The 26867-nt window shown below is 41.5% G+C and overlaps 2 protein-coding genes across 2 annotated transcripts in view; one reads left to right on the top strand and one right to left on the bottom strand.

Moving 5' to 3' along the window:
* The window catches only part of rnf32 (ring finger protein 32), a 48789-nt gene that overhangs the window by 6050 nt on the left and 15872 nt on the right, over positions 1–26867 (bottom strand). Inside the window, exon 8 of the transcript XR_006106990.2 lies at positions 16914–16962. The gene's annotated coding sequence lies outside the window, so the exon portion shown is untranslated. The remainder of the gene's footprint in view (positions 1–16913; positions 16963–26867) is intronic.
* Positions 1–26867, top strand: part of lmbr1 (limb development membrane protein 1) — a 41991-nt gene that overhangs the window by 10984 nt on the left and 4140 nt on the right. Inside the window, exons 6-15 of the mRNA XM_042510218.2 lie at positions 5522–5648; positions 6057–6125; positions 6261–6325; positions 6582–6654; positions 11041–11130; positions 12197–12273; positions 12764–12841; positions 19241–19314; positions 19576–19666; positions 20271–20337. Of these exons, the coding sequence (XP_042366152.1) occupies positions 5522–5648; positions 6057–6125; positions 6261–6325; positions 6582–6654; positions 11041–11130; positions 12197–12273; positions 12764–12841; positions 19241–19314; positions 19576–19666; positions 20271–20337 (811 nt within the window). The remainder of the gene's footprint in view (positions 1–5521; positions 5649–6056; positions 6126–6260; positions 6326–6581; positions 6655–11040; positions 11131–12196; positions 12274–12763; positions 12842–19240; positions 19315–19575; positions 19667–20270; positions 20338–26867) is intronic.

The following is a 26867-nucleotide window of genomic DNA, read 5'->3' as shown; positions in this document are numbered from 1 at the left end:
ATCAGCACCCGCCTTTGTTCAGACTTCTATTTATATCAAGGGGACTTAAGTTGGCTTAATAATTCCGCATGACGAGTATGATATCTGGAAGCTATATTTACTCAAAAACATTTAGATCAAGGTGAAATAAAAAGTTACAACTGACAACTTCATGCTTATTTCTACTGTAGTCTAATCTTATTTTCTTATGTTTCCTATCTCAGGCTAAAATATATATATATATATATATATATATATATATATATATATATATATATATATATATATGTATATGTGCATATTCAATGCCACATTCTGAGTTACTAACATTGTAAATAAAGTGTGATGAAAAGTTGTTTTTTCTAGCACCAAGAAACGTCTAAATTGTGGCTTTGCAATGAATAGTCTTTTGGTCTTACCCACAGTATTGAAATGTGTTTGATCCTAAAACGAGTTGGAACGAGTCTGACCCCCCGACTGACCCAGCAAAGGGCCAACAGGTTTCATCTGGTAGTTAAAGAAACTCCTCATCAATCTCATCCTAAGCCCTAACCCGCCAATGATGAGAAGTGTGTTTATTGTGGAGGGAAAGGAGGGGAGGGAGGTGGAGGGGGGGTGGAGGAGAGAAAACGTCTCGCCGAGCAAACCCCGCGTGGTGTTACTAAGATACTCCTCTTTGTTGGATCTCCACAATGGGGCCTGGATATTTATTTCAAATCTCCTGCACATGCAGACATTTTTCCCAGGCCTTCTTTCGGGCAGGGCCAGCCGAAGAATATAAAGTGGTGTTTACATACCTTCCTTTAAGGTCACAATGTCTCCCTAAAGCTGCCTGTTACAATGTTCGTTACCATGGCAACATATTAGTTCGAGCTGGGAATTTAAAAAAGAACAAGCGAGTTGCTCAGGATTTTTTTTTATTCTCCCTCTCTTCCTCTCGTGACTCAGTTTTTCGAACCTAAGTGATAAATTCTGAAGCTTAATGGATTCTGGTCCAGACTTTTAGCTGTTTTTCCTGAATTTGAAGATATCATACTTGTTGCCTTAAGTTTAAGTAGGGCAGAGTATTATGTCAACTGGTCACTAGGTCCTAACTTTATGCTGGTAGAAAAAGCCAGGATACAGTCATTTATTCTTTGAAGACGTATCAGTCTGACACCTTTCTGTAATCAGAACAAGCTGCCGTCACTGTAGGATGTCAAATAAAACCGGGCAAACATCAGAAAGTACTGAGGCTGCTTCCTTCATTTAAACGCTTCTGTTTTCTGACTCATCTTGTGAATCAGCCATCCAGCAGAGCAACACAATTCACATCCCAAAACCATGTTAACTTTGACATGTTTTTTTCTGTTTTGCACCCCCCCCCCTCCCCCCAGTTTGAACGATACGATGTGATGCCGATCATTTTCCATGCTCCTGTGTCATTGCTGCTTTTATTAAGAAGTCTTATTAAGAGGCTTTAGAAGTTGATTGTGCAGCTTTACAGGGGAGTGTCCCTTCCTCTGCTTTCTGTCTCTGACACGGTCACTGCGCTGCGGCCGACTGGCTGAAGGATACACTAATAAGGTCCCTGGGCATCTGGCATGTCTTTAGCAAAGAGGGCAGTCCTTTTTCTGGGGAGTGAAAAAAAAAAGGACCCTGCCCCCTCTTTCTCTTGTATTCCACGCTTGGCCCTTGTTCCACACGCCCCTGACAGTGAGCAGAAAGATGGTCTGCAGGATGATCTCTGCCACCGCCTGCTGACCTGCTAAGGATTGATGGCGGCAACTAGGAAGCTCCTGCACCACCTAACTCTTCCTTTTGTCTGATTTCTTTCTCTCATCCCCCCCAACACCCAACACAGTCCTTCCAAAGTATCATCTCTCTCTCACACTTGTCCACCGCTGCACAGTCAACTTCCAGAGGTGAACTGGATTCGTCAGTCGAAGCACTACATCAAAGACGGTGGCAGATTGTGCTTTAGTTTTCCTGCAGCACAAGCTAGGCGAAAAAAGCTTGTGAACTGTTTCCAGGCCCTCTGCAGCTTTGTGTAATTGGGTGGATTTGGAGGTTGATTTACTTGGCTGGTTGTGTGTGTGTGTGTGTGTGTGTGTGTGTGTGTGTGTCTCTGTGTGTCTCTGTGCGTATGTGAAATCATGCATGTTTGTTTGCATATGAAGCGGTTCCTTTTCTCTCTGGCCACTACACGCATTTCTTGGAAGTCTCTCCAGTCTTGTTTCAAGCATAGCTGCAGTTAACCAGCCCCTCACTCGATGTCGGTGTGAGGATCAGGGGATGCTGAATATTTCAGAGCTGCTATATTTAGAGGTAGTTACACATTTAGAATGGCAAGAATAGAAACTTTCAGCGGGCGCTCTGAATGCCAAGGCACAGGTCTTTTTCCTCTCTTCCCTCACCAGTTGACAGTTTTATCTTTGATCAGCGATGATAGCTTAGTTGCATTTTCCTATTTTTATACTGCAGATTTTCAAAGCACACTTTCTTATCTATGTGATGAGGAACATCTTAATTTCCTCCTTGCTTGAATAGGTAAGGATAGACAATGTCATGCTATAGGATGGATCAATGAAACCAATCTGGGTTCACAGCTCAGCATCCTCTTTCTCCTGCACAGTCAGATCACGTCTGCCACAGTGGATTGTTCTTCCAGCGAGGCAGGATGATAGTAAGGGAGGTGACAAGCATTGCCTTTGCCCTAAATGATCTGAATGGGTAATGATTTGAGTCTTATAAATGATTGAGAGACCTATCTAATGGGAATACACCTTCAGCATGGCATGGCCAGCTTGTTAAGGTGGACTGGTGCGCTTGAGCGGGTGCACGTCCCGCCTACAGCTTCTGCCTGTCCTGATGCATCCTTAAGAGAGCGCGTGTGGGACGTGGCTGAAGTCCCTGAAAGCATTCCTCTCTCACCTCTCCTACCTCCGGGGAATGAGATGCGCTCAGACGTTGACTCCTCTCCTCCACCAGTCTCCCCCTGTTGTTCTCTCCCTTTATTTCTCTCTCTATTGCTCTCCATCTCTTCCTTTCTCCCTCTTTCTTTTTTTTTTTTAAATTCGGTGGTGTTGAGTGTTTTTCTAACTGCCCAGTTGCCTGATTGCAGCATCCATCTAGTGAACAAGTGACTATGTGCAAAAGAGCATGAGGCAGTCAGCAGAATTTAATGTCTATGTCAGATTTGTGGCTACATTTTTAGTGTATTGATCTGCATTAAGATGTTAATTTTATGTGCACGGCATTACTGAAAATATGCATTTATTATTCTGTTAAGATATGTTATCACAGTGATGCATCTTTTAATGCTATATATTTATTACTAACATATTGTTACATTTATTTAATGCTTACTAAAGATTCCCTTAGGCCCATTTACCCCCTCTAACGTTACCTGTCGAGTGGCTGCAGTGTCCACCTCGGCCACACTGTGGCACTCAAGACCCTGCCCACTTTCCTCCCTGTTGTGCTAGAAAATTCTGCACTCACTCACTGAGGCTTTTCCACAATCTCACGTTAGAGGAGGCGACAGGCAAGTGATTGCTCAGTAATAGCTAACGGATGTTACGGGGGATTTTCAGCACTGACAATGCAAACAGTCTGAGAAAAAGCTTGAATCCCTATATTACCATCCAACGTATGGACCGAGAGGGTCAGTGGTAATGTGTAGACATCTAATTTACCACGTGTCTGAACTCTCATTTGCTATTTGTGAGAAAGGTGCTTGTGAAAGAGGTGAGAACCTAAAAGTACAGGTCACCTCAAAATCAAAAATACATATTTTACCTTTTACCTTTTAGTGCTATTTATTAGTCTAGACATTTTTGATGTGAGTCGCCGAGTGTTGGAGATCAGCTGTAGAGATGTCTGCCTTCTCTCCAATGTAATAGAACTTGATGGCACTCAGCTTGTAGTGCTCACAGTGCCAAAAATATACATTTGAAAAACTCAACAGCGATGTCTCTTTCCAGAAATCATGACTCAGTTACTCAAGATAATCTATGGACCTTGTTGTGAGCAGTTTAATATAGGAACTGTTTTCTTCCCGCCAAACTACACCCACCAACAGTATCACTGCACAGAAGGAAGCATGCATCTACTCATGGACGAGAGGCTGCACGAGATGTAAAGTTTAATGGCGTCCGTCTCGGCTGAACTGTGACGTTATCTAGGTGAGCTAGCAGTAAATGCACACTTCATCTGAACTATGATACAGTTGGCTGTTGTAGTTTGGTAGAGAGAAAATAGCTTCTACATGAAACTGCGTACAACAAGGTCTGAAGATTATCTTGAGTAACCGGGTCATGATTTCTGGAAAGAGAAACTGCCGTTGAGTTTTTCAAATGTAGTTTTTTTGTTGCTTGGAGCACCACAAGCCAAGTGCTATCTAGTTTCATTATGTTCTAGAGAAGGCAGACATCTCTACTGCCGATATCTCCAACGCTCGGCAACTCGTACTAAGACTATCTAGATTGAAAACTAGCATTACAGGTAAGAGGAAAAAAATATGTATTTCTGATTTTGAGTGAACTGTCATTTTAAGAGTGAGTTAGAAGGGACTATATTTATTGGTTACATAGGAGAGAAGCCGGCTGTTGAACAGTGACTTAAATTGTAATGCAAATGCTGAATGACAGGTGACAATCATGAACTGCACTGGGAGAATTTAAAAAAACTACGCTTGTCTGATTTAATCTACTGAATTGAAACCATTTCCATTCTGTAAAGTGACTTGATTTAACAGGGGAAACTTTCAAAGAGAGACCCCCTATCTGGACTTGTTGGCAAATGCTGAACAGCAACCACACAGCCATTATGTTAGCTGGCAACAAATTGCTCATATGTCCCCAATTTAAGCCGCGCTCCAAAAGCAGTGCGCCCTTGTTATCCCGTGTCTGGTAGCCTACCTGACATGTGTATGAGAACGCCTATCTGTCTTACAGTGCTAGACAGCTCGGCTCTCCAGCAGGGGGGGAAATGGAAACTGTGTGAACAGGTAGAGGAGGACTTTATTAACCACTCAGCAGTTTGTGACCCGGAAAACCCAAATTACCCCAAAACCCTCTCGTCTGCGCGGCCCGGGACACGACCGTGGTGCTAAGGGAGCTCCTAATCGGCCCCAGATGGGAGGCCTGCTCTTGATCGCAGACAGTAGCTGACCCAGCCAGGCTTCATGCTCCTTACTGCACCCCCTGCCCCCTTACTCTTTTTAATTTCACCTCTGCCACCACCAGCCCCTGTTAGAGCCACTTTATAGACCACAATATGTGTGTATAAAAGAGCTGTTTTACACAGGAATCTGTGGGAGCGTTTATGCCATGTTTGTGTGCTGTGAGTGGAAATGATGGCGTTTAATATGAGCGAGGGAGGATGAAGAGGTCTCGTAAAATGAATCTTGTTCTGAAAAAATTGATATGACATGTACCACCTTCTAGCTCAGTGCAATAAACAACGTGATGATTTAAAATCCCTGTGTTACTGATTCCAGCTGTATTAGCCATGTCTAATTAGATTTCTTTTTTTTTTCTCTCTGCACTTTTTCTGTCAGGGCATTAAGGCGCGAATTCTAGAGACCTTTGTGATGCTCTTCCTGCTGGCTCTGCTCATCCTGGGCATCGTGTGGGTCGCATCAGCGCTCATTGACAATGATGCAGCCAGTATGGAGTCGCTCTACGGTATGTTTTTTAAAGGATTAGGTGTCATTTGTGCATGTAAATCTCATGGTGTATTTAAAAAGAATTAACCTATTAAAGGTCTGGCGTGTAAGATTTAGAGATATATATTTAGGATGGCTTAGCATGAGTATCTGCAGATGGATAGAATCTGATGAGAATTCAAATATGTTATAAAAGTAGCAAGAAGTCACACAGTGGAAGTGAATAATGTATATAGAAATAAAAAATGTTGATGCATTGTAATGCATTGGTAATCCTTTTTTAATCACATTGTAGCCTTCTTAATCTTCCCTGAAAGTAAGGTATTATATTTTACCTTCAAAAATACAAATGTAAATTTGTGGTTTTACTGTGATTAATGTGCTGGAACTATTTCCTTTTACATTTTAATAAATTAATGTACTGTAGATCTTTGGGAATTTTACCTGCCATACCTCTACTCCTGCATATCACTGATGGGAGGACTGCTTTTACTCAGTAAGACATTTAATTTCTTCTTATACACACACAAAAAAACCTAAATATTGTTGATGCTGTGTGCAACTACTGTCATTTAACAATGTGAAACTATTTCTCCTTAAACAATCACACTGTTTTGTGTCTCATGTGTAGTGTGCACTCCTGTGGGATTATCCAGGATGTTCACCATCATGGGCCAGTTACTAGTGAAGCCGACAGTAAGTGATCAACACTTGTGTTTAAATGTGAAGCTAGAAGTTTTCTGTGAAGGACTACAGAGTTGAACTTGAACGCTCAGACTTGAAGCCACTTTGCTGATCCGCTCTGAAAGATGTCTCAGTCGGCCATTTACATGTGCGACAGAGGACTACAAATACATCACCAACTCATCCTCCCATCTGCCATCTCTCCAGTCCCACTTTGGGCCTAATTATAACCCATTTCATCTCTTCCTCCTCTGCTCCCTCCCTTCAGATCCTGGAGGACCTGGATGAGCAGATTTACTGCATCCATTTGCAGGAGGAAGCCCTTCAGAGGAGATTAAACGGTATGTCTGAGGGAGACGTGTTGGCACATTATAGGGGAGAGGAGGGGTTGACTGCCCTATTGGGTGTGATGGAGCGCGCCACACTGGAATCAATTAGCATTGAAAATTCAGCCACACGCAGACCGACATTCACACACACCGGCAAAAAAATCCACACACACTCGACACTGGCCTTTCCCCTTCGCTGTCCTACTCTCATAACTTTCTGCTAAAGGGCAAAGCCGCCACATGGCAAGGACCATATTTTATGTTTAGGAAGTTTTTAAGGATCCATTTAAGACACTCCAGTGTCACTGTCACTGCTGCTGAAATGATTGCCTCATTTAATGTCAGGCCCAGAATGGTAACCTAGGTAATGGGATGGAAATGAAATCTTTTACAAGAACTTTTGGCTTGGTCCTGTGGACATTAAAGCGACTTTTCGGTGACTGAAAGGACACCAGGAGCTGTGTGCTGCTCTCTGGATTCGGGCACAAAGGGAAAGTTTAAAGAGTTAAAGGATGGGGAAGATTATTTTTTTGGCCTGCATTTCCTTTTCATGTTCGCAAATTCCTTGTTTGACGTCGAATAGTCTCAAAAAGCAGGAAGTATTTGGGCCAAGTTCCAAAACCGACTTTAATACTAACTCAAGCGCGCAACCAAGTGTACAGATGCGAGTAAATGAAGAGGATGAGCGTCCTTTCAAACCAGGGAGGTAAGGGAGATCGCTCCCTGATAACGCATGTTTTCGAATGCCACACCGCTCCAGCTCCATAGACTGCCACCAATGCGTATGGTTCCTTAGGACTCATTCCTCGCGGCCTCTCTTTGAACTAACTGGTAGAATAATTGTAATCTGTTTCTTATCATCTCCAGCACTGTTTGATCTTTACATGTCTCTGTGCGGTATAAAAAATAACTGTGGTCAACATCTTAATGCGCGCACTGATGCCAAACTGAAACTCACTTATGCCCGGTTTAAAAGGTTGGAATTGGATGCACAGGAGGACGTTGACGTGCATATTTTGACGCACACACTGTATGTACACGCACACACTCAACGCTGACGCTCACAGAGGTGAAACTGAAGGCTTAAGAGTGGTGTCCCTTTGATCTGCAGAGAGCGCTGAGCAGACGGCAGTTCAGGAACAGTTCACAGGACACACTCGAGAGGCGAGCAATGTTGTCTTCTTGCTTCACCTGTGTCCACTCTGCATCCAGCTCCTCTAACAGATTATCCTCTGACCCACTTTGTGTTTGTAGATGCGGACTGTTGAGCCACATCAGTGTTTATTTACACATCTGGCCTTTATTGTCCTTTTTCAACACGTAATCACTCATTTGTGATGACGCTGATTTTTAATCTTGAAGATCAGGTTATGGCGTGAATTGGCAGACTGAACATTTGATTTACGAGAAATCACTTTTATAGTTTACTAACATAATGTTTTACCTGTTCTTTACTGCTTTAAAATGTATTGGAGCTTAAAGGTCCAGTGTGTAGGTTTAAAGGGATCTATCGGCAGAAAATGATTACAGTTTTCATATCTATGTTTTGTTGGTGTTTAATCACCTGAAGACCTGTGTTTACGTTAGTGTCTTTAGTTGCAGGTTTTGACTGTAAGAGCAATATTTAAATATCACTGATGCAACAAATATTTGTTTTTGGGTGCACGTTTTGTTGTTTGCTTTCCCTGTTTTAAATGTTAAAATAAGTTGCCACTGATGGTAGCCAAAGGCCACGAATTGGTTGCAGATTTCTCAAAATGGTTGCCAATGGTAACCTTGTAACCGTTACTACGAAGCCCTGCCTAGTCTTCATGCTGGAAGAACTTTGTTGTGCTTCAAAGAATTCAAGTTGTAGATGTAAAGGGAGCTCCAACCCAAACAATTACTGTGTTTCTGATTTCAGTGGATTATCAGCTTATCAGATATTGTAAAAGTGCATTTATTAACCAAAGTGCACAAATTTACTGCAGCACAGGCAGTGTGGCAAACACACTTGTCCACGCTGCCCTCTCAAGACCCTGATCTGCTGATAGCAGAGCAACAGAGCGCCTGTCCAGATGCTATGCGGCACAATGACCTTGCCTGTGCCTCTGTTGTCTCAGCATGGTGTTTAGCATATGTGTGGATGACGTAATTTTTCGACTGTGGTGAAGGTTGGAGAGGATATGTTGAATTACTCTGGGCCTTCCTGGCTGCCAGAAGCCTCACTCAGCATCTCTGCCTCGCTGTAACTCAGTCTTTTACTTGATGCTGCCAGCAGAAGGAGAAGAAGGATATATTTAACCCCGGTTTAGAGTGATGTCATCGAAGATACTGCAGCTGAAATTCTCACCAGTTTCCTCTACAGCCCTAAACAAGCGAGAATATTGTTCTTTGTCTTTACTTAGATCTGCTGTTTTTCATGTCTATTAAGAACCTACTGTTCATTTGATCAATGATTTATCTGTCCTGGGTGACGGGTACAGCCATGTTTGGATATGTTATGCACTAAGGTGATAGATTAGTTCACTTGTGGCTGAGCAGATTTGGCTTCCCCGAGGCAGCGTTCATTTCGTCTCTGGAGAAAAAAAAGCTGTTGAACTGCCTGTGACATTTCCTGTTGTGTTGTGACTGCATTTGCTCGGAGGGTTCAAACTTTCCCTGCTTAGATCCTGGGACAGGTATCTGCGAGGGCACAGACAAGACTGTTAACTCTCTCTCTCCCTGTCTATCTCGCCTCTTTTGCCTACTTAAACCCAACCAGACAGGGCGTGTCATAATAACAGAGGGAAGAAAAAGGTTTGATCAAAGTGATTGGTCCTTCACTCCTGTAACAAAGATGAAAGATGGTATTTTTATTGCACGCTAGTAACGGTGTAACACTGAACTAATTGGTCTTGATCTGCCAATCACCCCAGGGGATGCAAATGGATACTCTTCCACTTTAGCTCCTAAGGGCCTCTATGCAAGAGCGTCAAGCTGGAAGGAAAACAGAGTAAAATAGATAAATTAGCCTTAAATGAGCCGGCCTTGCGGTTTTCCTGGAGAATCCCTTGCTGTCTTCTCTAGCCCACTCAACCAGTTGTGGCATGTGCTAGACAGCTCCTGACACAAGAGATTATTTTCACTTGTTTGAGATCACATTGTTATGTTCTGAGCAGGATTACTTGTTTTGATGGGATTTCTTAATAAAGATAAGCCAAATGCCATGTGCTGAGGTACGACGAACACAGTGAGAGGTTAACAACAACCTTGTCTTCTATTTTTTTCTGATTTGTTGTATTTGGTGTAGGAGAAATGCTGTCTTGCAGGTACAGTATTAATATACATCTCACGTAAAAAAAAAGTGGTGCTTTAGTTTGTTATCAGCTAAAACAACATTAGAAGTAAAATAATTAGCAGACTGACAAAAAAAACACTGTTTTTCAAAGTGGCAGGAACAATATTTTGACATTTTGCCTGACAGTGGTGTTGCACTGATACAGTGATAAAATTGATCTTTTAAATTATGCAAATAATTAACATTGCAAATACATATTAAACTCCTGGTAGCCTACTTGAAGAATAAAATCAAAAATGCTTTTTCTGTCTACTTGATATATATTGTTGCAATAAAAATGATTTAAGTGAGATAACCAGCCTGAAAACTCAATCTTATTAGATAAAGCATGACATATGAGTTTTCCTTTGGGGTTAATATTTGCAGTTTAAAAACAGTAATAAATTGCAATATATCGCAATATATGTTATTGCAATACTCAGCATATTGCAAACCTTTAAAATTGAAACAATACTGTATCGTGACTTAAGTATTGTGATACTATCGTATCATTTGTTTTGGATTTTTGATCGAGCGAAAAGCCAAAAATTCTCAGATGTAACAATTTCTTTTCAGTGTTTTCTTAAATTTATATAAAATGGCTTTTCTTTGACGTTTGGGGGCTGTGGGGTTTGCTCCAGTCGGTAGGCAGTGCTTTATTTAAGCTTGACTGTTTCCAACATGGCAGCTGGGTCACTTTCTCATTTTACATCTAAACAGTACAAATGAAATAAAAAAATATGTTTCTGTGGTTTGAGATAGGCAATGCAGGAACAAATCTTGATTCATATTAATCAGTGCTGCTGAGTTTGACATAATTGACAACAGCATTAAAGACTGCTGCTCTGATTGGGTGTTTTTACTCAATTTTTAACAGATTATCTCTCACATGTACTACTGTGTGAATATGGTGACAGTTTCAGCAAATATTAGAAAAAATATTTTTATTGAAGTTACCAGCTAAAGCTTTAATAATTAATCATTAATCAAATCTGCAGATCAAAATGATCTGCAGATTTATAAAATGTTAACTGTAAGAGTAGCAAACATCTGATCATATAGAAAAATTCATTAATTTTCAACGGTTTCTGTTTCCACAGGATCGTCCTCGGTGACTTATACTCGAGGAAGCTTTACTCACCAGCTCAACAAAGAACTTGACAATATTCGAAATCAGAGAAATAAATTGGGTAAGTATTTGTATTACTTGACAGGGCTGATATATTTTGTCTTAAGACCTTGAATTGCCATGGAAATATATGCCAAGAAGTTAGCTTTTTACATATTGCTGACAGGCAGCCGCTTTCTCCCCGTCTGCCTTAATTTCTTAATTTGGACTTGGACCAGAACTGCCTGATAATTTTCCATCCATTTTAGGATATTATAAATGAGGCCCGAGTCTTTTGGGGAGCAGGGTGGGGGGAGGAGAGCACAAAGGCACTTAGGATATTGGACAAGATGCAAACTTTATATTGTAGCAAGCCTTTTAGTGATGTCATTAATTTAGAAGGATGGTGCATATAAAGTGCACTTGGCAAACTTCTCGGGCAGGCAGGGTGGGTGCACTTTGAGAATAAGGAGGACTAACAAGGTTGGAAATAGAGAAAGAAAGTCAATATGGCAAGGACTCGAGGGCAGTCGGATACACATTGTAGGGTACTGTGGATGTCCATAATAGAAGATATAGTGCATGTGGTCTGCAGGCTGTCAGCAGTGTCTACAAACATGACTGATGAGCTGTTGAAATAAGAGGAAGATGGAAGATATAAACCTGAAATGTTTCATCTGGCTCGGAAAAATGAGGCACAGTAGTTGCCCATTGCACACACACAATCTGACCAAAATATAAATCACTGAATTAATTTTGTCGCATTTTCTTTTTATCCAGGATTTATTATTGTTTCCACTAATTAAGGCAATAATGAGTGTGGCTAATTAAAGAGGAAGAGCATCATTTTTGAAGGGTTGTGTAATGTATATTACCTGCGGGGGGGGGGGGAGGGGGGGGTTGCGATGAGAAGCGAGATTGTGTTTGCTGCACACACTCACGATATGTTTTACCAAACCGAGCTTTACAAACGCAGTAAATAAAGCCAGAGGGCTTGAGGTTTCAGTATTTGTCTTTGATGAACGTATTAATTAACCAGTGGTGGAAAGTGGTTTGTATCTCTGAATCTTGTAATTAAAGAGTTGGTTATACATTTATTTCTTAAGACTAATTACCTCACATTTTGGCTCTCTCTCATTTCCCCTCAGAGAGAAGAAAGAAAGCATCAGGTTGGGAGAAGAACTTGTTGTATCCCATAGTGATGCTGATCCTGCTCGCAGGAACGGTGAGTGCTGGGACTGACCTATCATTAAGCTCAAACTGTTTGCTCATGGCTTATACAGCCTGGCTGGTGGCCACTGAGACTAACACTCTGTACCTCAAAGCCCATCTTGTAACAGCTCTGAGTCTGGGTGTGGAAACTACTTTTGTGTAATAGCTGTTTGAGACAATGCTGAATAGCCACCTGCAACAACTGTGATTTTCTATAGATTATAGTGTGGGAATACTGTTTATGCCACCTTATACTGTTAGATGAGACAGAAAGACCATGTGAGAGACCTGGCACGTGCATCAAACAACCTCTACATTGTTCAGGTTTGAAAAGCCTAATATTGGAGCAGTTTACAATCACAATATGATTATTATGCATTACGGATCAGCGAGGCGCTCACAATTCAACTATATTATAGTGCCGGATACTTTGGGGGATTTGATGAATGTTTTTAAATATACACCATGTGTAAACAAATCTTTGTCTTCCGCTCTGTCTGCAGACAATCTCAGTTCTTATGGTGGCATTGAATATCCTCTACCTACTAGTGGATGAGACTGCCATGCCCAAGGGATCCACGGTAAGCCTACTGTCTAACCTCAATGCATCTTTACCCCCACCGACACCACAACCACACACACAGTAGCGTTATCAAAGATATCAATGCATCAGTACAGATCATTTTTGAGTAACTGAGACGGTTTCAGTATTAATTTTCTTTGGTATCTATACTATAGATAGAACTTTCTTGCCTTCTGTTCTCTCCGGAAGCGTTGACACAAACAAGCCCTTTTCACACAGACATTATGCTACAGAGCCAATACAAAGTCCCTTCTTAATGCCATCTCCGCATTTTTACACAGAACCAAGCAACGGCGGCATTATACCGCTCTAGTGTGTATTTTAAGACGGCATGCCAACACCACAAAAGCAAAAGAGGCGTGAAGTTTAACACAACAGCATCGGCCTCTAGTGTGACACATATATATGTATATATGTAATATACATTGGCAGCCCTTTCTAAACCATAACAATGGAATAACACTGCAATACCAATCTTTAAATGTCCCTGTTATATGGTGTCTGAGCTCAGCCCTGAACTTCAGTATTTTCCCAATATGCAGAGATTTTTGGTTTCTGTACTTTTTTTGTGTTAGCTGCTAAAAGCTACATGCTGCTTTTGTAAATCTCCCATCGTGGTAGCACACATAAAATAGCAAAAAAATGCCACATCCATCCTGTCCATGGTCTTGTCCCCTCGGCTGTCCCTTTTACACAGACCTGATCCGGTGCAGTTATTACCTCTGCTGGTGGCTTAACGGCTAGACAACTCTGTACCCCCATTCTGCAATAGTACCTTTTGCACAGAATGGTGAGGCGACATAACGGCGCAATAATCCTGTCTTGAATATGCAGAGTAAAAGGGGCTACACACACACACACACACACACACACACCACTGCAGGGTCCCCCATAACCCTGACACTGTCGTGCTCACAGTGCTTAGTCACTTATCTCAATCGATCTGGTTGCATTTAGGATTTTGTGGCACATTTGTCATTGCTTGCACTTTTATTGCATTTTGAATGAACACATGCACTACTATTTATGTTGGTTTTAATGACTGTTAATTTTTACACAGACATTGAGCTGTTCTCTGCTGCTAGCCAAAAAAAGAAAAGTTATTGTTGTCATGTTATAGTTATGTCATATTTATCTCTTTAAAAAAATTATAACGTATGCCCTCAGTGTCATTTTCCCCTGTGATACTGTGACAGTGGTATTGAATATCAATATTTCTCTAGGTACTGAATCAAAGTCAGAAATTCCAGTATCGTGACAACACTATCTCAAACACACACACCAACACACGCCCAGAATGTAAACTGCAGAATAGCTTGCCTATCAGACCTGCCATGTTCCTGGCGGAGACATAAATCAAATTCCGGATATGCTCAGATGCGTGTTGGAAGAAAAGGCTCGACCAGATGTTAATCAGGCTTGAACCTTGTGCCTCTGGTTTTGTTTTGGAAGCTCATTGAAAGTCATTTCACAGCAGTGTGCAGATTCAATGAGCTCGCTACCTGTCTCGAGTCCACAGCGGGTGAATAAGCTGCTTTTCCTCCCTCCTGCAAAGGCAGACAGGACCAGGTGAAGGGCTCTTACTGTGAGGCACACTAACTGAGTGTGGAATGGCTCTTAGAGATTCTCATCTCCGCCTAACATGCAATGTGTTTTAAGCACTCCTTATCTCATCTCATCTGCAGTGACAGAGCTGCGTGCGTGCGTGTGCTTGTACGTGTATGCGTTTGTGGTTGCATTCTTGTCTGAGAGGGGGCAACAAAATGTATCCTATTTCTCCCTCATTTCATTTTGCGTCTCGCGGGCAACTGACAGAGCTGCCCTCGACATTCCAATTATTTTATTGAGCAGAGATGTTTTCTTTGGCATGACGCGTTGCAGAAAATCCCCCAAATTACACTTGTCATGCAGCTTGAAGCTGTCCTCCCTGACAGTGTGGCCCCACTAAATGGTTTATGCGTTTGTTGAGCTGGATGGATGCCACACCTCTGATCTCACAGCACTACGAGGGGTGGGGGCGAAGTCTCGTCCTCCAAAACAATCGATACTGATATGATATCCATCTATCCTCCCCGTTAACCCTGCAGCTCTCGAACTCGCTGCCCTTCTAGCACAGATATGTCCTCGCAGTTACCCGCACTATGTCAGAAGGGAGATAAGAAAAGAGGAGAGAAAGTGATCTAACGAGAAAGTACAGAGGAAGGCTGGTGTGAGGTCTGGAGGAGGTACTGGCGGAGCAAAGAGACTGTGGGAAAGTCAAATGAGGCCCCGATGCGCTGATTGTTGTGGGGGAAGAGCACAATGGAAGTGCCCTGTCAATGTTTGTCTTCTCTTCCTACTAAGCATAGCCTTAGTCCTTAGCATACTGAGCAGCACCCCAACTGCCTTTACAGAGCAGAGCATGAAGGTGGAGGAGGATGATGAGGAGCTAGGAGAGAGGTAGAAAAAGAGCAAAGAGGTGAAGCAGGTGGATGGAGATCAGGAGCAGGGATGCTGTAGAAGCAACAGGGGGAAGGAGGAGGGGAACTGGAGCTGCCTCTGTCAAAGGACACTGTGTTTTACAGCTCGATGAACAAGCACTGAGAGAGACCAATAAAACAGTTACTGCAGGCCTTCGTCTTTGGTAGCCACAACACTTGACATTGTATTTTGTGAAATGGACAATTAGCTGCAACTGGACTGCAGTTTTCACCTCACTAAAGTTGCCCTTTTTAAAATGCATACAAACTTTCCCTGACAAGCTTACCCCAGCCATGACCTATCAACTTTTGTGATTGAAATGCACATTTAGACATGATAAACTATGTTAACGGATCTTAAAATCTGTCGCCATGATGCTGTTAAGCTAGCACCCACCACAACTCGTATGGAAATGTTTAATTCCATCATACGTCTCAATACTGTCAACATCACACCTTTCACTTATTATTTAAAAATAATGATAGGAAACTAATTCCTGAAATAAGGAACAATTTGACATGATGGTCTCACAGTGAGAGTGACTGTACCTCTGGGACTACTGTTGTAGCTCTCTTTGGCAATAAATGTCTGTAGCTCTACCGTTAAAAAATGGATAAATTATGTTGACATTTTTATGGCGAGGTGAAGTGTAATTAAATATGTGAAACTACTATGGCCAGAGGAAAAGATAGCAGCCACAATATGGACGGTGTCAGAGCAAACAGTATGTGCAAATGTGACTTTGGAATCTCTCCCTTTCTGATTCAGACATTAAGAAGGAAATATATACATGGATCGATTTATATGAGAAAAATCTTGGTCTGAAATTCTACCTACTTTTTAACCAAGTGATTGGTTGATGGGGGAAACAAATATCTGCATGTTATCTCTAGATTAACCATATCGGCCACAGTGCATGAAGTGCTCTTAATCTAGTTTCTTAAATGTATTATAAATAAACATAAAAAAAAATATTTGCAGCATATTCAATTATTTGTAAATGATTTTTTTATACTTAATAACCACAGACTCAAAACTGAGCAGCATGCACCTGTCCATGTTTATTTAATTTCCAAAAATAGAACTATACCAACTGGAAATCCCAGCACATTAACTATGAATATACAAAATTATATTAAGATAACAGTTTTATATAATTTTATAATAATAATACTAATAATAAACTGGACCCTCCGCTATTGTTCCACCCTGCACTGTTTTATTTCCAAACATTGATCTATGCGTATGGCTGTGATCTCAAAAAATCAAAAGGGATAGGGGGGCGAGCTCAGATATCTGGAGGAAGCCCAGAGTAGAACTGCTGCTCCTTTGCGTTTAAAGGGGTCAGTTGAGGTGGTCCCCGAAATTAATAGATAAAAGAGCACTTTTTGCCTCATGAAAGTAACCCCAGCAATCGACAAGAGCATAATGACCAGGAGGTCTCGGCCCTATTAATGCGCCTTAAACAAAGCTACTGATCCGTTTGGTTCAATAAAATTTGGAATGTCTGGAAGGTGTATCAGTGCATTATTTTATCCTCTTCCTGTGTGCGAGGAGCCAGCAGTGAGTGATGGCGAGATGCTTGTGTTTTGTGTGTGTTCATGCAGTACCTTCTGTGGCAAATAGTGGCAGTCTCTTGGTCAAAGCCATGGCCCCCAACTGAAAAAACAAAGGAAAGAAAGGGTTAAAGATGATGATCACATGGAGACTTCAATTTAAAACAGATGGATTTCGCTGAACGGTGGCTCCCAATCTCATGTCTGAGCCCTGTCAGACCCGTGTGCTTGAAGTTAACGGCACCTCAGTATATTATATTAACTGTATTTTTATGACCACTTCTTCCTCCTGCACGTTAGATGTGTGTGATAAGCAGGGGAATTACTTAGTGTGCAAATGGATAAGGGTTAGGAAGGGTTTGGGAGTGAGAAAGGTTATGACTATGTGAAAGGAAGAGGATAAATATTGGGATATCTTTACCTTCATTTGCTATATTTAAAGTAAGAGGGCACTCGGAAAGCAAAAGTTTTCCACCAAGGCCAAATCCTGCCAGCACTCAAACGAAAGTTACGGCTGATAAAAACCTGTTAGCAATGCACCGCTAGTTCAGCTCAGCCACATCCTTGATCGCTTGTGACGTCCAGGGTGAGAGCTGTGTGCATATTGTGCGAGTGTTGTTTACAAAAGTGAAAAATGTTTTGTGTGTCCGCACCATGATTCGGTTCGCTCCACAATTTAACAGGTTTTTTCCCTGGCTTGTGCTACTTTTTCACCAAGTTTCATGAAAATTGGGCCAGGAGGTTTTCCGTAATTCAACACACAAATGGCACAAAAACACAATCTCCTTAGCAAAGGTAATAAATTAAGTTTAAAAAATTGCTACTGTTACTTTGGAGACACACCTGAGGTCAAATGGTCAGGTTTACGAGGCATAGTTGTGTGTATTAATGCAACACTGACAACCTCACCAGTGTACAGGTATTACGAGGTGTTAATCTCACAAGTAACAAATGCAGTGTGTCTGCTGAAGCAGCCGTAGCAGCCAGGCAGCCAGGCAGCACAGACGAACCTACCAGCCCCCCCCCCTCACACACACACACACACACACCACCACCACCTCCGACGAGCTCTCCCTCCCTTTGACACACACAAACACACACTCCATCACCCTTCCTGCTACTGGAATGAAAAGAAGTAAGAGTTGAAAGGAGACGTACTGTGAAAGCTAGCTGTCCTAAGCGCGCGCATATTGTGAGTGCACACACACACAATCTTAATGCATGCCCACCCTCCCTCCATTAATAAATTACATCAGATGCTGTCTGCTAATTCCCCGTGTAAGAGAGAAAGAGCACTGCACCATGGCTCTGCAGTAAGCTCCCAGGGATGACAGTTGCATAAAAAGGCATGAAACAACCTGCCAGGCTTTCCTTTTTTCTTCGGGCTCTTTTACAAAACAAATCAAGATAAGGAAATTAAAGGTGGGTAAGAAAGCAATGAAATACAATTAAAAAAATAAATAAATAAACTGAAACAGTTCTAAATATATGCTTTGCAGTTAAAATATGTATTGCAAGACTGGTAAATACTGCACTGTACATTCATGTCATGCATTGATATGACCAGCTGCTGTATTTGAAATTGCATTGCTGTACAGATAAACTGTACATTAAATATACAGAATAAAAGGAGTTCTGTAGACTTTATCACGATTGGGAATTTACTGTACAGTAATTACTATAGCTGCATCTAAAAGATCTGAAATGCAGCATACAGTTTTAGGCAACAACTTAGAACAGTAAATAGGTATTTTTTTTGAATGAATAACTTGAAAGCGAGCAGTCTGTGGTCACGTTTTACTTGCTGAGATAATGTATAGTACTGTAGGTGCTCCAAACAACTCACTGATCCTATACAGGATCAACTCTAGTACCAAGTTCGACAAAAGCAAATATTTATCATTTGACAACACAGATGCCTGGTATGTGCAGCGTATGTATATGTATGTCTTTTTCCTGCTCTAGTTTCAAAGGGCCTCGAGGCTTTAAGGGTTGGAGGGGTGTGTGTGGGGGGTACGCCAAGTGTTTGCTCAAGTATTTGTTTTGTTGTTTTTATGTTTTTGGCGTGCTTTCAGCCTGTACACTCTTCTTACCGTAAGCAATGTGCCGTTTTTGTTTGAACACCTGTTCACATATTGTATGATCGACAGTGATTTGAAAAGAGCCTCTTTCATCTTGTTCCATTCATTACTTAGCCAATTTGATTCTGTCTTTCTCAAGTGGGGAAATTCTTCATGCACCGCGTACTTACTTTGCAGGATTGCTGTAATTGCATGTGTGTGCAACTGCCTGCAGTTTCCTTTTTTTATGTAAGTGTTTATGTAAGATTGGTGTGTGAAGACATTAAATAACCCAGTTTTCTCTGTGTTTTTATCCTCAAGGACCGAGGCATTGGGAACACCTCTCTGTCCACATTTGGTGTGGCTCAGGCGGCGCTGGAGATCATCCTCATGTTGTATCCTTTCAGTGACCCCCCCTCCTTTGTCTGTGGCCAAAGTAGCATGCTCCATGGCCAAGAGCAACATTGTCAAGCCAGCTTTGTTTACCTAGGACATAGTTCAGCCGGACATCTTCCGGAAGACATGTTGTGCTGTTTCGTCACCTTTTATTGTAGCTGAAAAGGTGCAGACTCTGGATACTTAAAAAGACGACTCAATGAAGCTGCTTTGCTACCAGCAGAGAAGAGTTTTCGGTCCTTGATTGATTTGCTCAACAGCTACTTGATGGTGTCCTCTGTCGTTGGCTTCTACAGCCTGCGAGTGTTTCAGGGACTCACCCCCAGGAGCGATGACACAACCATGACAACGGTAAAGATGGGATGGAAGGACGGGGTGTGGGGTGAAGTGGGGGCAAGGGTGCTGAGATTGCTCCTAAGGTGCTGATGTGTTTGGGACCCCCTGTGTTTCATCTATTTCCTCTTTTCTTCCCGCCTTCCTACTGCTCACTAATGTTTTCCTCAGGGCCCCCTCAATGGCTTTAGTTGATCTGTCCAATATTTGTTTGTGGGTTGCGCAAACACTGGCAAAGTGCAAGCCCTCTTTCTTGTAAATCAGAGGGAGAGTGGGTTTTTTGGGGGGGCGGGGGGGGGTGGAGGATGCGTGCTCTGTTTGGCCCATAGTGGCACCTATTCACTTGGTAATGAGTTTGGGAGTGGTGAGGCTTGTTAACTAGCCATGACGCTCCAGTGAAAGGGCTTGAAAGGACAACAGAGAGAACCTGGTAATGAGCAACTTCAGAGGTACTAATTGTACAATATGTGGAACCAATTTAACATCAAGTGGTGTGTGCATATGTGTGGGCATGTCATGGCTCAAAACTTGTTGGTGCAATTGTTGCTTTTTCCTCACACGTCTCATAATTGAACATTATGTTCTTGAGAGGTCTGAAGTTTGATTTTCTGTTGGTTTGTAGATCATAGGTTGCTGTGTGTCCATTCTGGTCCTGAGTTCAGCACTGCCAGTGATGTCCAGAACTCTAGGTGAGTACAGGTGTGTGTGTGTGTGTGTGTGTGTGTGTGTGTGTGTGTGTTTGCCTGCCTTTATTAGGGAGTGTGTGGGTATGCTAATGCTACAATTAACGCAAGAACTGTGTGTACAGACTAAATGTTTAAAGTGACATCTTGCTACTTTTGCAGAGAGCCAGGCTAGTGGTTTTTCTCTGTTTAAAGTCTTAATGCTAAAGTTTTGTTGCCACTGACTGTAGCTTCAGCCCCTTTTACAGTCTGTTCAAGGTGGGAATGTTGCGCCATTATTCCACCTCGCTGCTCTGTGTAAAGGTTACAATCACAGAATGGGGGCGACAGAGTTGTCTCGCGTTTAAGGGCTTATTTATGCTCAGCGTTAGATACATATACGGACACGGATGGAACCTTCTGTCCACACTCTGCTTTAATTTTGCCACATTAATGCACATTTCTTGAAACTCACGGATATGAATGAAATGAAACAGCACCACCGGAGGCCGTTGTAGGAGTGTTGCAAAGTTCAAGCGAGATACAACCTTAGGAGACAACGAAGACACCCTAAAAATGATGGTGGAACTAATCAGTAATATAAAAATTATCTGTCCACATGTTACGATGTATTTAATGGTATCGTAGACCACCTCCGTCTACAACGCTGCCTCCCAGTCTATAGATAAAAGGTGCATTATTACGACCTCACCTAGCTTGCTGTTGTGTGAAACTTTTGACTCTGCCCTCTAGTGCCATCTATTGGCTGTATCTATACCAATAAAGAGGAAGCATGGAAGTATAAGGGCAGTAATGTGTCAATGTTTGGAACCAAAACATCTATTTTTGCATTGCTACCTCCATTGTTATGTGTGCGCCGCACCACTGGAGGATTTAAAAATGCAAGCAGAAGTTAGCAGCTAACTCATAGAAGAAGAACAGCAAATGAAAATGTCTGCAAATTGGGGGGACAGTGAGGTCCAGGAGCTGCTTATCCTCAAAGCAGAGGACAAGATAAACCGCCACTTAACCGGCTACTGTAAATGAATGCCATTGACTTGTTTTGTCATTGTTATTGTTAAGAGTGTGCTGTTATGTTACATGCTTTAGTATTGTGATATCTGAGACACAAGAGTGGTATCACTCATCTAACTCTTGGCAAAAACAATAATCATACAGTTGATTCCCAAAATATCAAACTAAGAGAAATGTAGGTTGAACTAAATTTTCAGGGATGTCATAACATGTCCACAAACAACTGAAAAAAAAGAGTAAATGTCTCTCCCCCACCTCAGTTTTCAAATGTTGCCACCAAAAGCAGACCATTGAGGTTAGCGAGTTGAATTCTCCTACAGTTTCCCATAGTGACATTAGAAAGCAGCGTAGGGTGAAGGGGTAAAAATGACAGGAGTAGCACCATCACAATGGCACTAATAAACATGCAGAGTGCAGAGCACAGCTGTTCAAATAGCACTACTCTGTGTGTGTATTTGAATGTGTGTGAGAGAGACCAACAGAGTGGGAAAATGGGACGGAGCGAGCATACAGTGACTCATTGGGAGCTTTACAAAATATCAACAGGTTCTGCTTTGTGACGCTGAATAGATTAAAAGGAATAAATGCATGAGACAGAGTTGAAGAGAAAAGGCCTCCCAGCTAAAGAAAAGACATGTGGAGAGTTGAGTGTGACGAAGTGAGATGTTAAGAGACAAGAAAGGGTTTTGTGTGTTGATGTGAGGGGTTTTTTTTGTGCGTGTCAGTGTGGGAAACACGCACTGTATAAGAGAAAAGGGAACTGTACCACAAAACAAAAAGTATGCTTAAGTCTGTCTGCTGTTTTTAAGAATGTAGTGACAAATAGTGTCCAAATTCACCAGTTTCTACACAGGTAATGGTTGTTTGAACCTACAAATGGATCAGCTTTTTAAGTTGAGGGATGAACTTTTATTAAATAGTTTACGTGTGTTGAGCACCATGGAGCTTGATTTAAATTTGTGGGACAAACTAATGGTTATTTAACAGAAACTTGTATTATTTTAGTCTCTATGTATTACATAGTGCACTATATAGGGAATAACCAAACAAGATTTCGGACACTATGTTGGAATTTTTTTTCCCCCCGGAAATACATGACCGCATTGCATTGTGGTAGACAGGAGTTGAATGTAGTGTACATGGTATGTAGACTCAGATTTGCTGTGCATTGTGGGCATTTTATAGTGCACTATATAGTAGATGAAATTAACAGCAGAGAATTCAGAAAGCACTACAAAATGGCGAACACATTATATAGTGCACTATATTCGTGATATTCGTGTAGCCAGGATTCTCAGCTGATCACCATAGCGGACTATGTGAAACTTCCATCATCTTCAGTGCAACACTCGCTTAATCCCTACATCAGCAACCAAACAGAGTAACGTCAGCATTTTGTCAGTTTCACAGCAAGTGTAGTGTACGCGGTGCACGGCATAGTTTTGCAGGTTGCCATATTTTATGTATGGGTCGAGTGGATATAAAAAATGTGGCTGCTGTAGATGTCGCCTTGGCTGTTTAGAAAGGTCAAGTCTCGGTAGGCTGTCTCGTGTCGCACAACTGACAATTCTCTCAAACCAGCTGGTGGTCTGGAGTTTTTTAACTCCACCTTTTAGTATCAGCTCAGCTCGCCTGTAACCTCGACCAAGGTGGTACCAAAAAAGCACCAGGTACTATGCACGACTTTGACTAATGGAAAATCAAAAAAGAGCAAGGAGTAGAACTGTGCCATTCGTGAATATGTTTTTTCTGATATCACTCTCACTCTGATGGTCTGGTACTCGTTGCTGTCGTTGGTTGGGTTGATTAGGTTTAGGTAAGAGAAGTAGGATTAGTTTTTGTAAGAAGTGTATGGTGGGTCATGCCTTGTCATCCTAGGAGAAGCAAATTTGCAGGCTGTGCCATGCAGTGGAAATGCAGTAATAGTGCCGTTTTCAGCAGCAGCAGGCAGCTGTTAAACCTACTGTACACTACCTGCGCAGTAAAACAAAAGAGAATTAGCTGGTTGTGTGTTGATACTTTAATGATATCTACCCAGAGTTTATGGATGGTCACCACAGTCAGAATCAAATATACGTCTATTCCAGTGAAAATATTTGTTGTTAAGGCAGCAGTTATATGAAGGGGGGATCTGATATGCCACAAAGGTCTTTTGCTAGACTGGCATCTTCTTTTGCTATTGCTAAAATTGTTGCACCTTTTTTTAAAGCAAATGGTCATGGATAATTACCTTGTATGTCACAATTTCTAGTTCTGTTAAAAGCCAGACGCAGGTGTGACACAAATGCCTGTAGTCTCACATATAAAGTGTTGCCCACATACAAAGAAAATAGTCTCGCCCTGATGAATCCGTCATATGCTTCTTGAATGCGTGACCTGCTGCATGCTAATGTTTCCGATGCTGCTACTGTACCCCTGACATTTCAAATGCCAAGCATCTTTTTACCCCCAATTAGATTTTCTCAAATTACCAAACCGAGATCAAAACCTTTGGCATTAGAAATGGATGTAGAGAGACCACGGTGGCAAGCTGTATCGACTGGGGTCTCCATCATCTCTCTCCCTGTCTCTTCACAGGCAATTTTGTTAAAGGTCCTTGATGCTTGCAAACTGCTTACTGCGGCTGTAAATACATCTCTCCAGACACTGAATCGATTGCCCAATCTAATTGAAGACAGAGGCTGTGAAGATGTTACAGGAGAAGTAGAATGCATAAAGACTCGTACCTCTCCGGTGCGCCACGTCTGAATCTAATTTCTGCATACAGATGACTGAGATAGAAAATTGTTGTGATGCATAAATTTAACACGGTTGCTGTAATTTCGTTGGTCAGTGTCGCATGTTAAATTTACATAAAAAAGACAGATACCGTTAGTAACATTAAATATGATTGTACACATCTGGTTATTGAAAGCTTGATTATATCCGTATGTGACATTATTATTGAATCGTACAGCTGGCCTGTCCTCGTGGTAAAGGACAAGAACACCCTGGGCCAGATGCATGAACGATGTGTACGCACATAAAACCATGCGTACGCCTTTTCCCGCACAGATTGGTATTTACAAAGGAGGAATGTGCAGTGAGAGTTGTGCGCACCTTAAGCATTCTTCGGATGAGCGTACACACAGTTTTAGCTGAGGTAACTGCAGGTAATGATAACAAAGACGTTAAATATAAGTTGAGAGATGGAAAACTATGTTTTAAGGTTGTTTGCAGCCTTCACTGATTTTATTATTTGTGCTGTATAGTGTTCGATAAATTTTCATGTCAGTGATTGTATGATTTTGTCATGTGAAGCATTTTGTAAAGTTAGTTTCTACACAGGAGCGCTATGAATGAATCACTGATCATCCTTCTAACATTTAATAATAATGACGATCGAGGTTTCAACGCTACAATGACTTGCAGAAATGTGATGAATTAGTGGTACGGACACTACAAATATCCACAGCTGTGCGTAATGACACCTGCTCTGGCACCACTGGAGAACCTCGCCAATGCAACACAGTTTGTGAAATTGCACTTTCTTTACTGTATTTCTCACTGACAGGTGTAATGAACGGTGTAGGGGCACATGTGTAAATGTGCAAAGGGATGTTTAAGCACATTTCTATTTTTATTTATGGTCAACTGTGAGTGTGGGTTTTTTAAAAAAATCGGGCATACACACAGCTTTATGATCTGTTGAAAAGAATGCATTATCTGCCTCTGTGCCTTCACACAGTTTTGGTCGTGAATCTACACAGCGTTAAATGTATCTGGCCCCCAGACTGCCTGACCAAAATGGACAAGCAGGAAAACAATAGGGAGCTGATGGCTTTGCAGGCAGCATGCGATCAGCTGTGACAGATGGTTTGAAACTGGTTCTAGCAGTGCGGAGCTAAAAGGACATACAGGAGAAAACACTCCTTTATCTCTGTCTGAAGGTCCTGTGAGAGAGATGAAGTCCACCTGCGTACCACCTTTGCTGCTATACTTAGTCACCCATCCTTTCATATTCCACAAGGAACAGTCCTTACAATACTGCGCACCAAGACACAGCCAAGTGATGAAAATAATAATGGATTCAAATCTGTGTTTATCAAATAACATCCATAAATGTTGTAGTGTTTTGGCATATTTATCTACTGAGGCTGAAAAGTAAAAAGATACCTGAAAATATTTGGAGCCGGTTTCGATTAAGAGTAATCTCTATTCTTGGCTTGAAATGCTTAAGAAATTGTGCAACTGTTAAGCTCTGCAGAAACTTACAAGATTGTGCTTGTTTATTGTTTGAAGTAGATACGTATGTCGCTCATGCAGTGGCTGAGTCAGGCAGATGTGTGTGTACAGGTGACTGTGATTCTATGGGAGACTTGGGTGTGGTTTTCTTTGATTGTACCACCTTGTTTTGGCCAAATGAGATGACAAAAGCTTTGTGTATAGAAAAAATAGGCATAATGCATATGGGCTGACGTATCAATAATGCATCATTACATTTAAGTGGAATTATATCTTGTGAATTCATTTGACAAAAGAATCAATTGACCAGTATAATTTATATTTATTCATTTACTCTCAGGGAATTGATTAACACCACTGTGAATATGCAAGTGTTAGCCAAAACACTTATTTTCAACTGTTGTCCGGTGGCCTGATGTTAAATCGGTCAACAAATAAAACACACAAATTAAAAAAATGGGACTGGAGAGAGCGCAGCATAAACAGCTAAAGAGGATGAAATGCTCAATTACATCAGTGGTCACGCTTTTTAATATTTTTATCCTTTTTCATGCTGAGATTAGACCTGCCATACATGAAACAGTTTTTTGTATGTAAGCCCTTCTGTCAGATTGGGTCTTTTTACGTGTTGAAAGAGCTGCACCACTGAAGAGAGACACTTTTCACAGTGTCTTAACTGCAGACAGAACAGACATTCCTAAATTGTCCTATTTGCTGCAGCCCCGTGCTTTTTTCCTGGGAAGAATTTTGCTTATGAACACAATCTTGTCAAGAATGAACTTCCTTTGCCTTTCCCAGTTTTGTTTATTTTCTGGAAATTTCAACAGTTTGGACTTGAAGATTAAATAATTTTGCTTCTTGGTTTTTTAGGTCTTTGAATGAGATCTTAATTGTGTTTGTCATAACTCCAAACAAGACATTATGTTTTTCCCAAAAGGTCTTTTTACAGAGATCATGCTATAGCTCTCCATTGTTTTGCATTTGGAATTTACATCTGCAAGAGAACTACAGAAAAATGTCGAAAAGCTGTTGTGTGATGGGATGCTCTATCAACAGTGTAAATAACTCAGATCAAAGTTTTTATAAGCTGCTGAACCAAAAAACTGAACTTTTAAGAGGACAAAAGCAGGTACAGAAGTTAAGGATCAGCAGAGAGAATGGGGGAAACTGTGGGATCCTGACACTTACTTTACTGTCAGCAGCAAGTATTTTTGCTAAACTTTAGAGGTTAAAGCTAACTATTGCATTTCCTCTCTGTTAGATATAAGGTGCTAAAATAATCCTTTGACATGTTGATA

This window comes from Plectropomus leopardus, chromosome 21 (assembly GCF_026936395.1).
Source record: "Plectropomus leopardus strain MGB_pleo_1.0 chromosome 21, ASM2693639v1, whole genome shotgun sequence".
NCBI classification, from domain to species: domain Eukaryota; kingdom Metazoa; phylum Chordata; class Actinopteri; order Perciformes; family Serranidae; genus Plectropomus; species Plectropomus leopardus.
The sequence above is the reverse complement of the archived record's forward strand: the minus strand, read 5'-3'. Positions and strand labels throughout refer to the sequence as shown.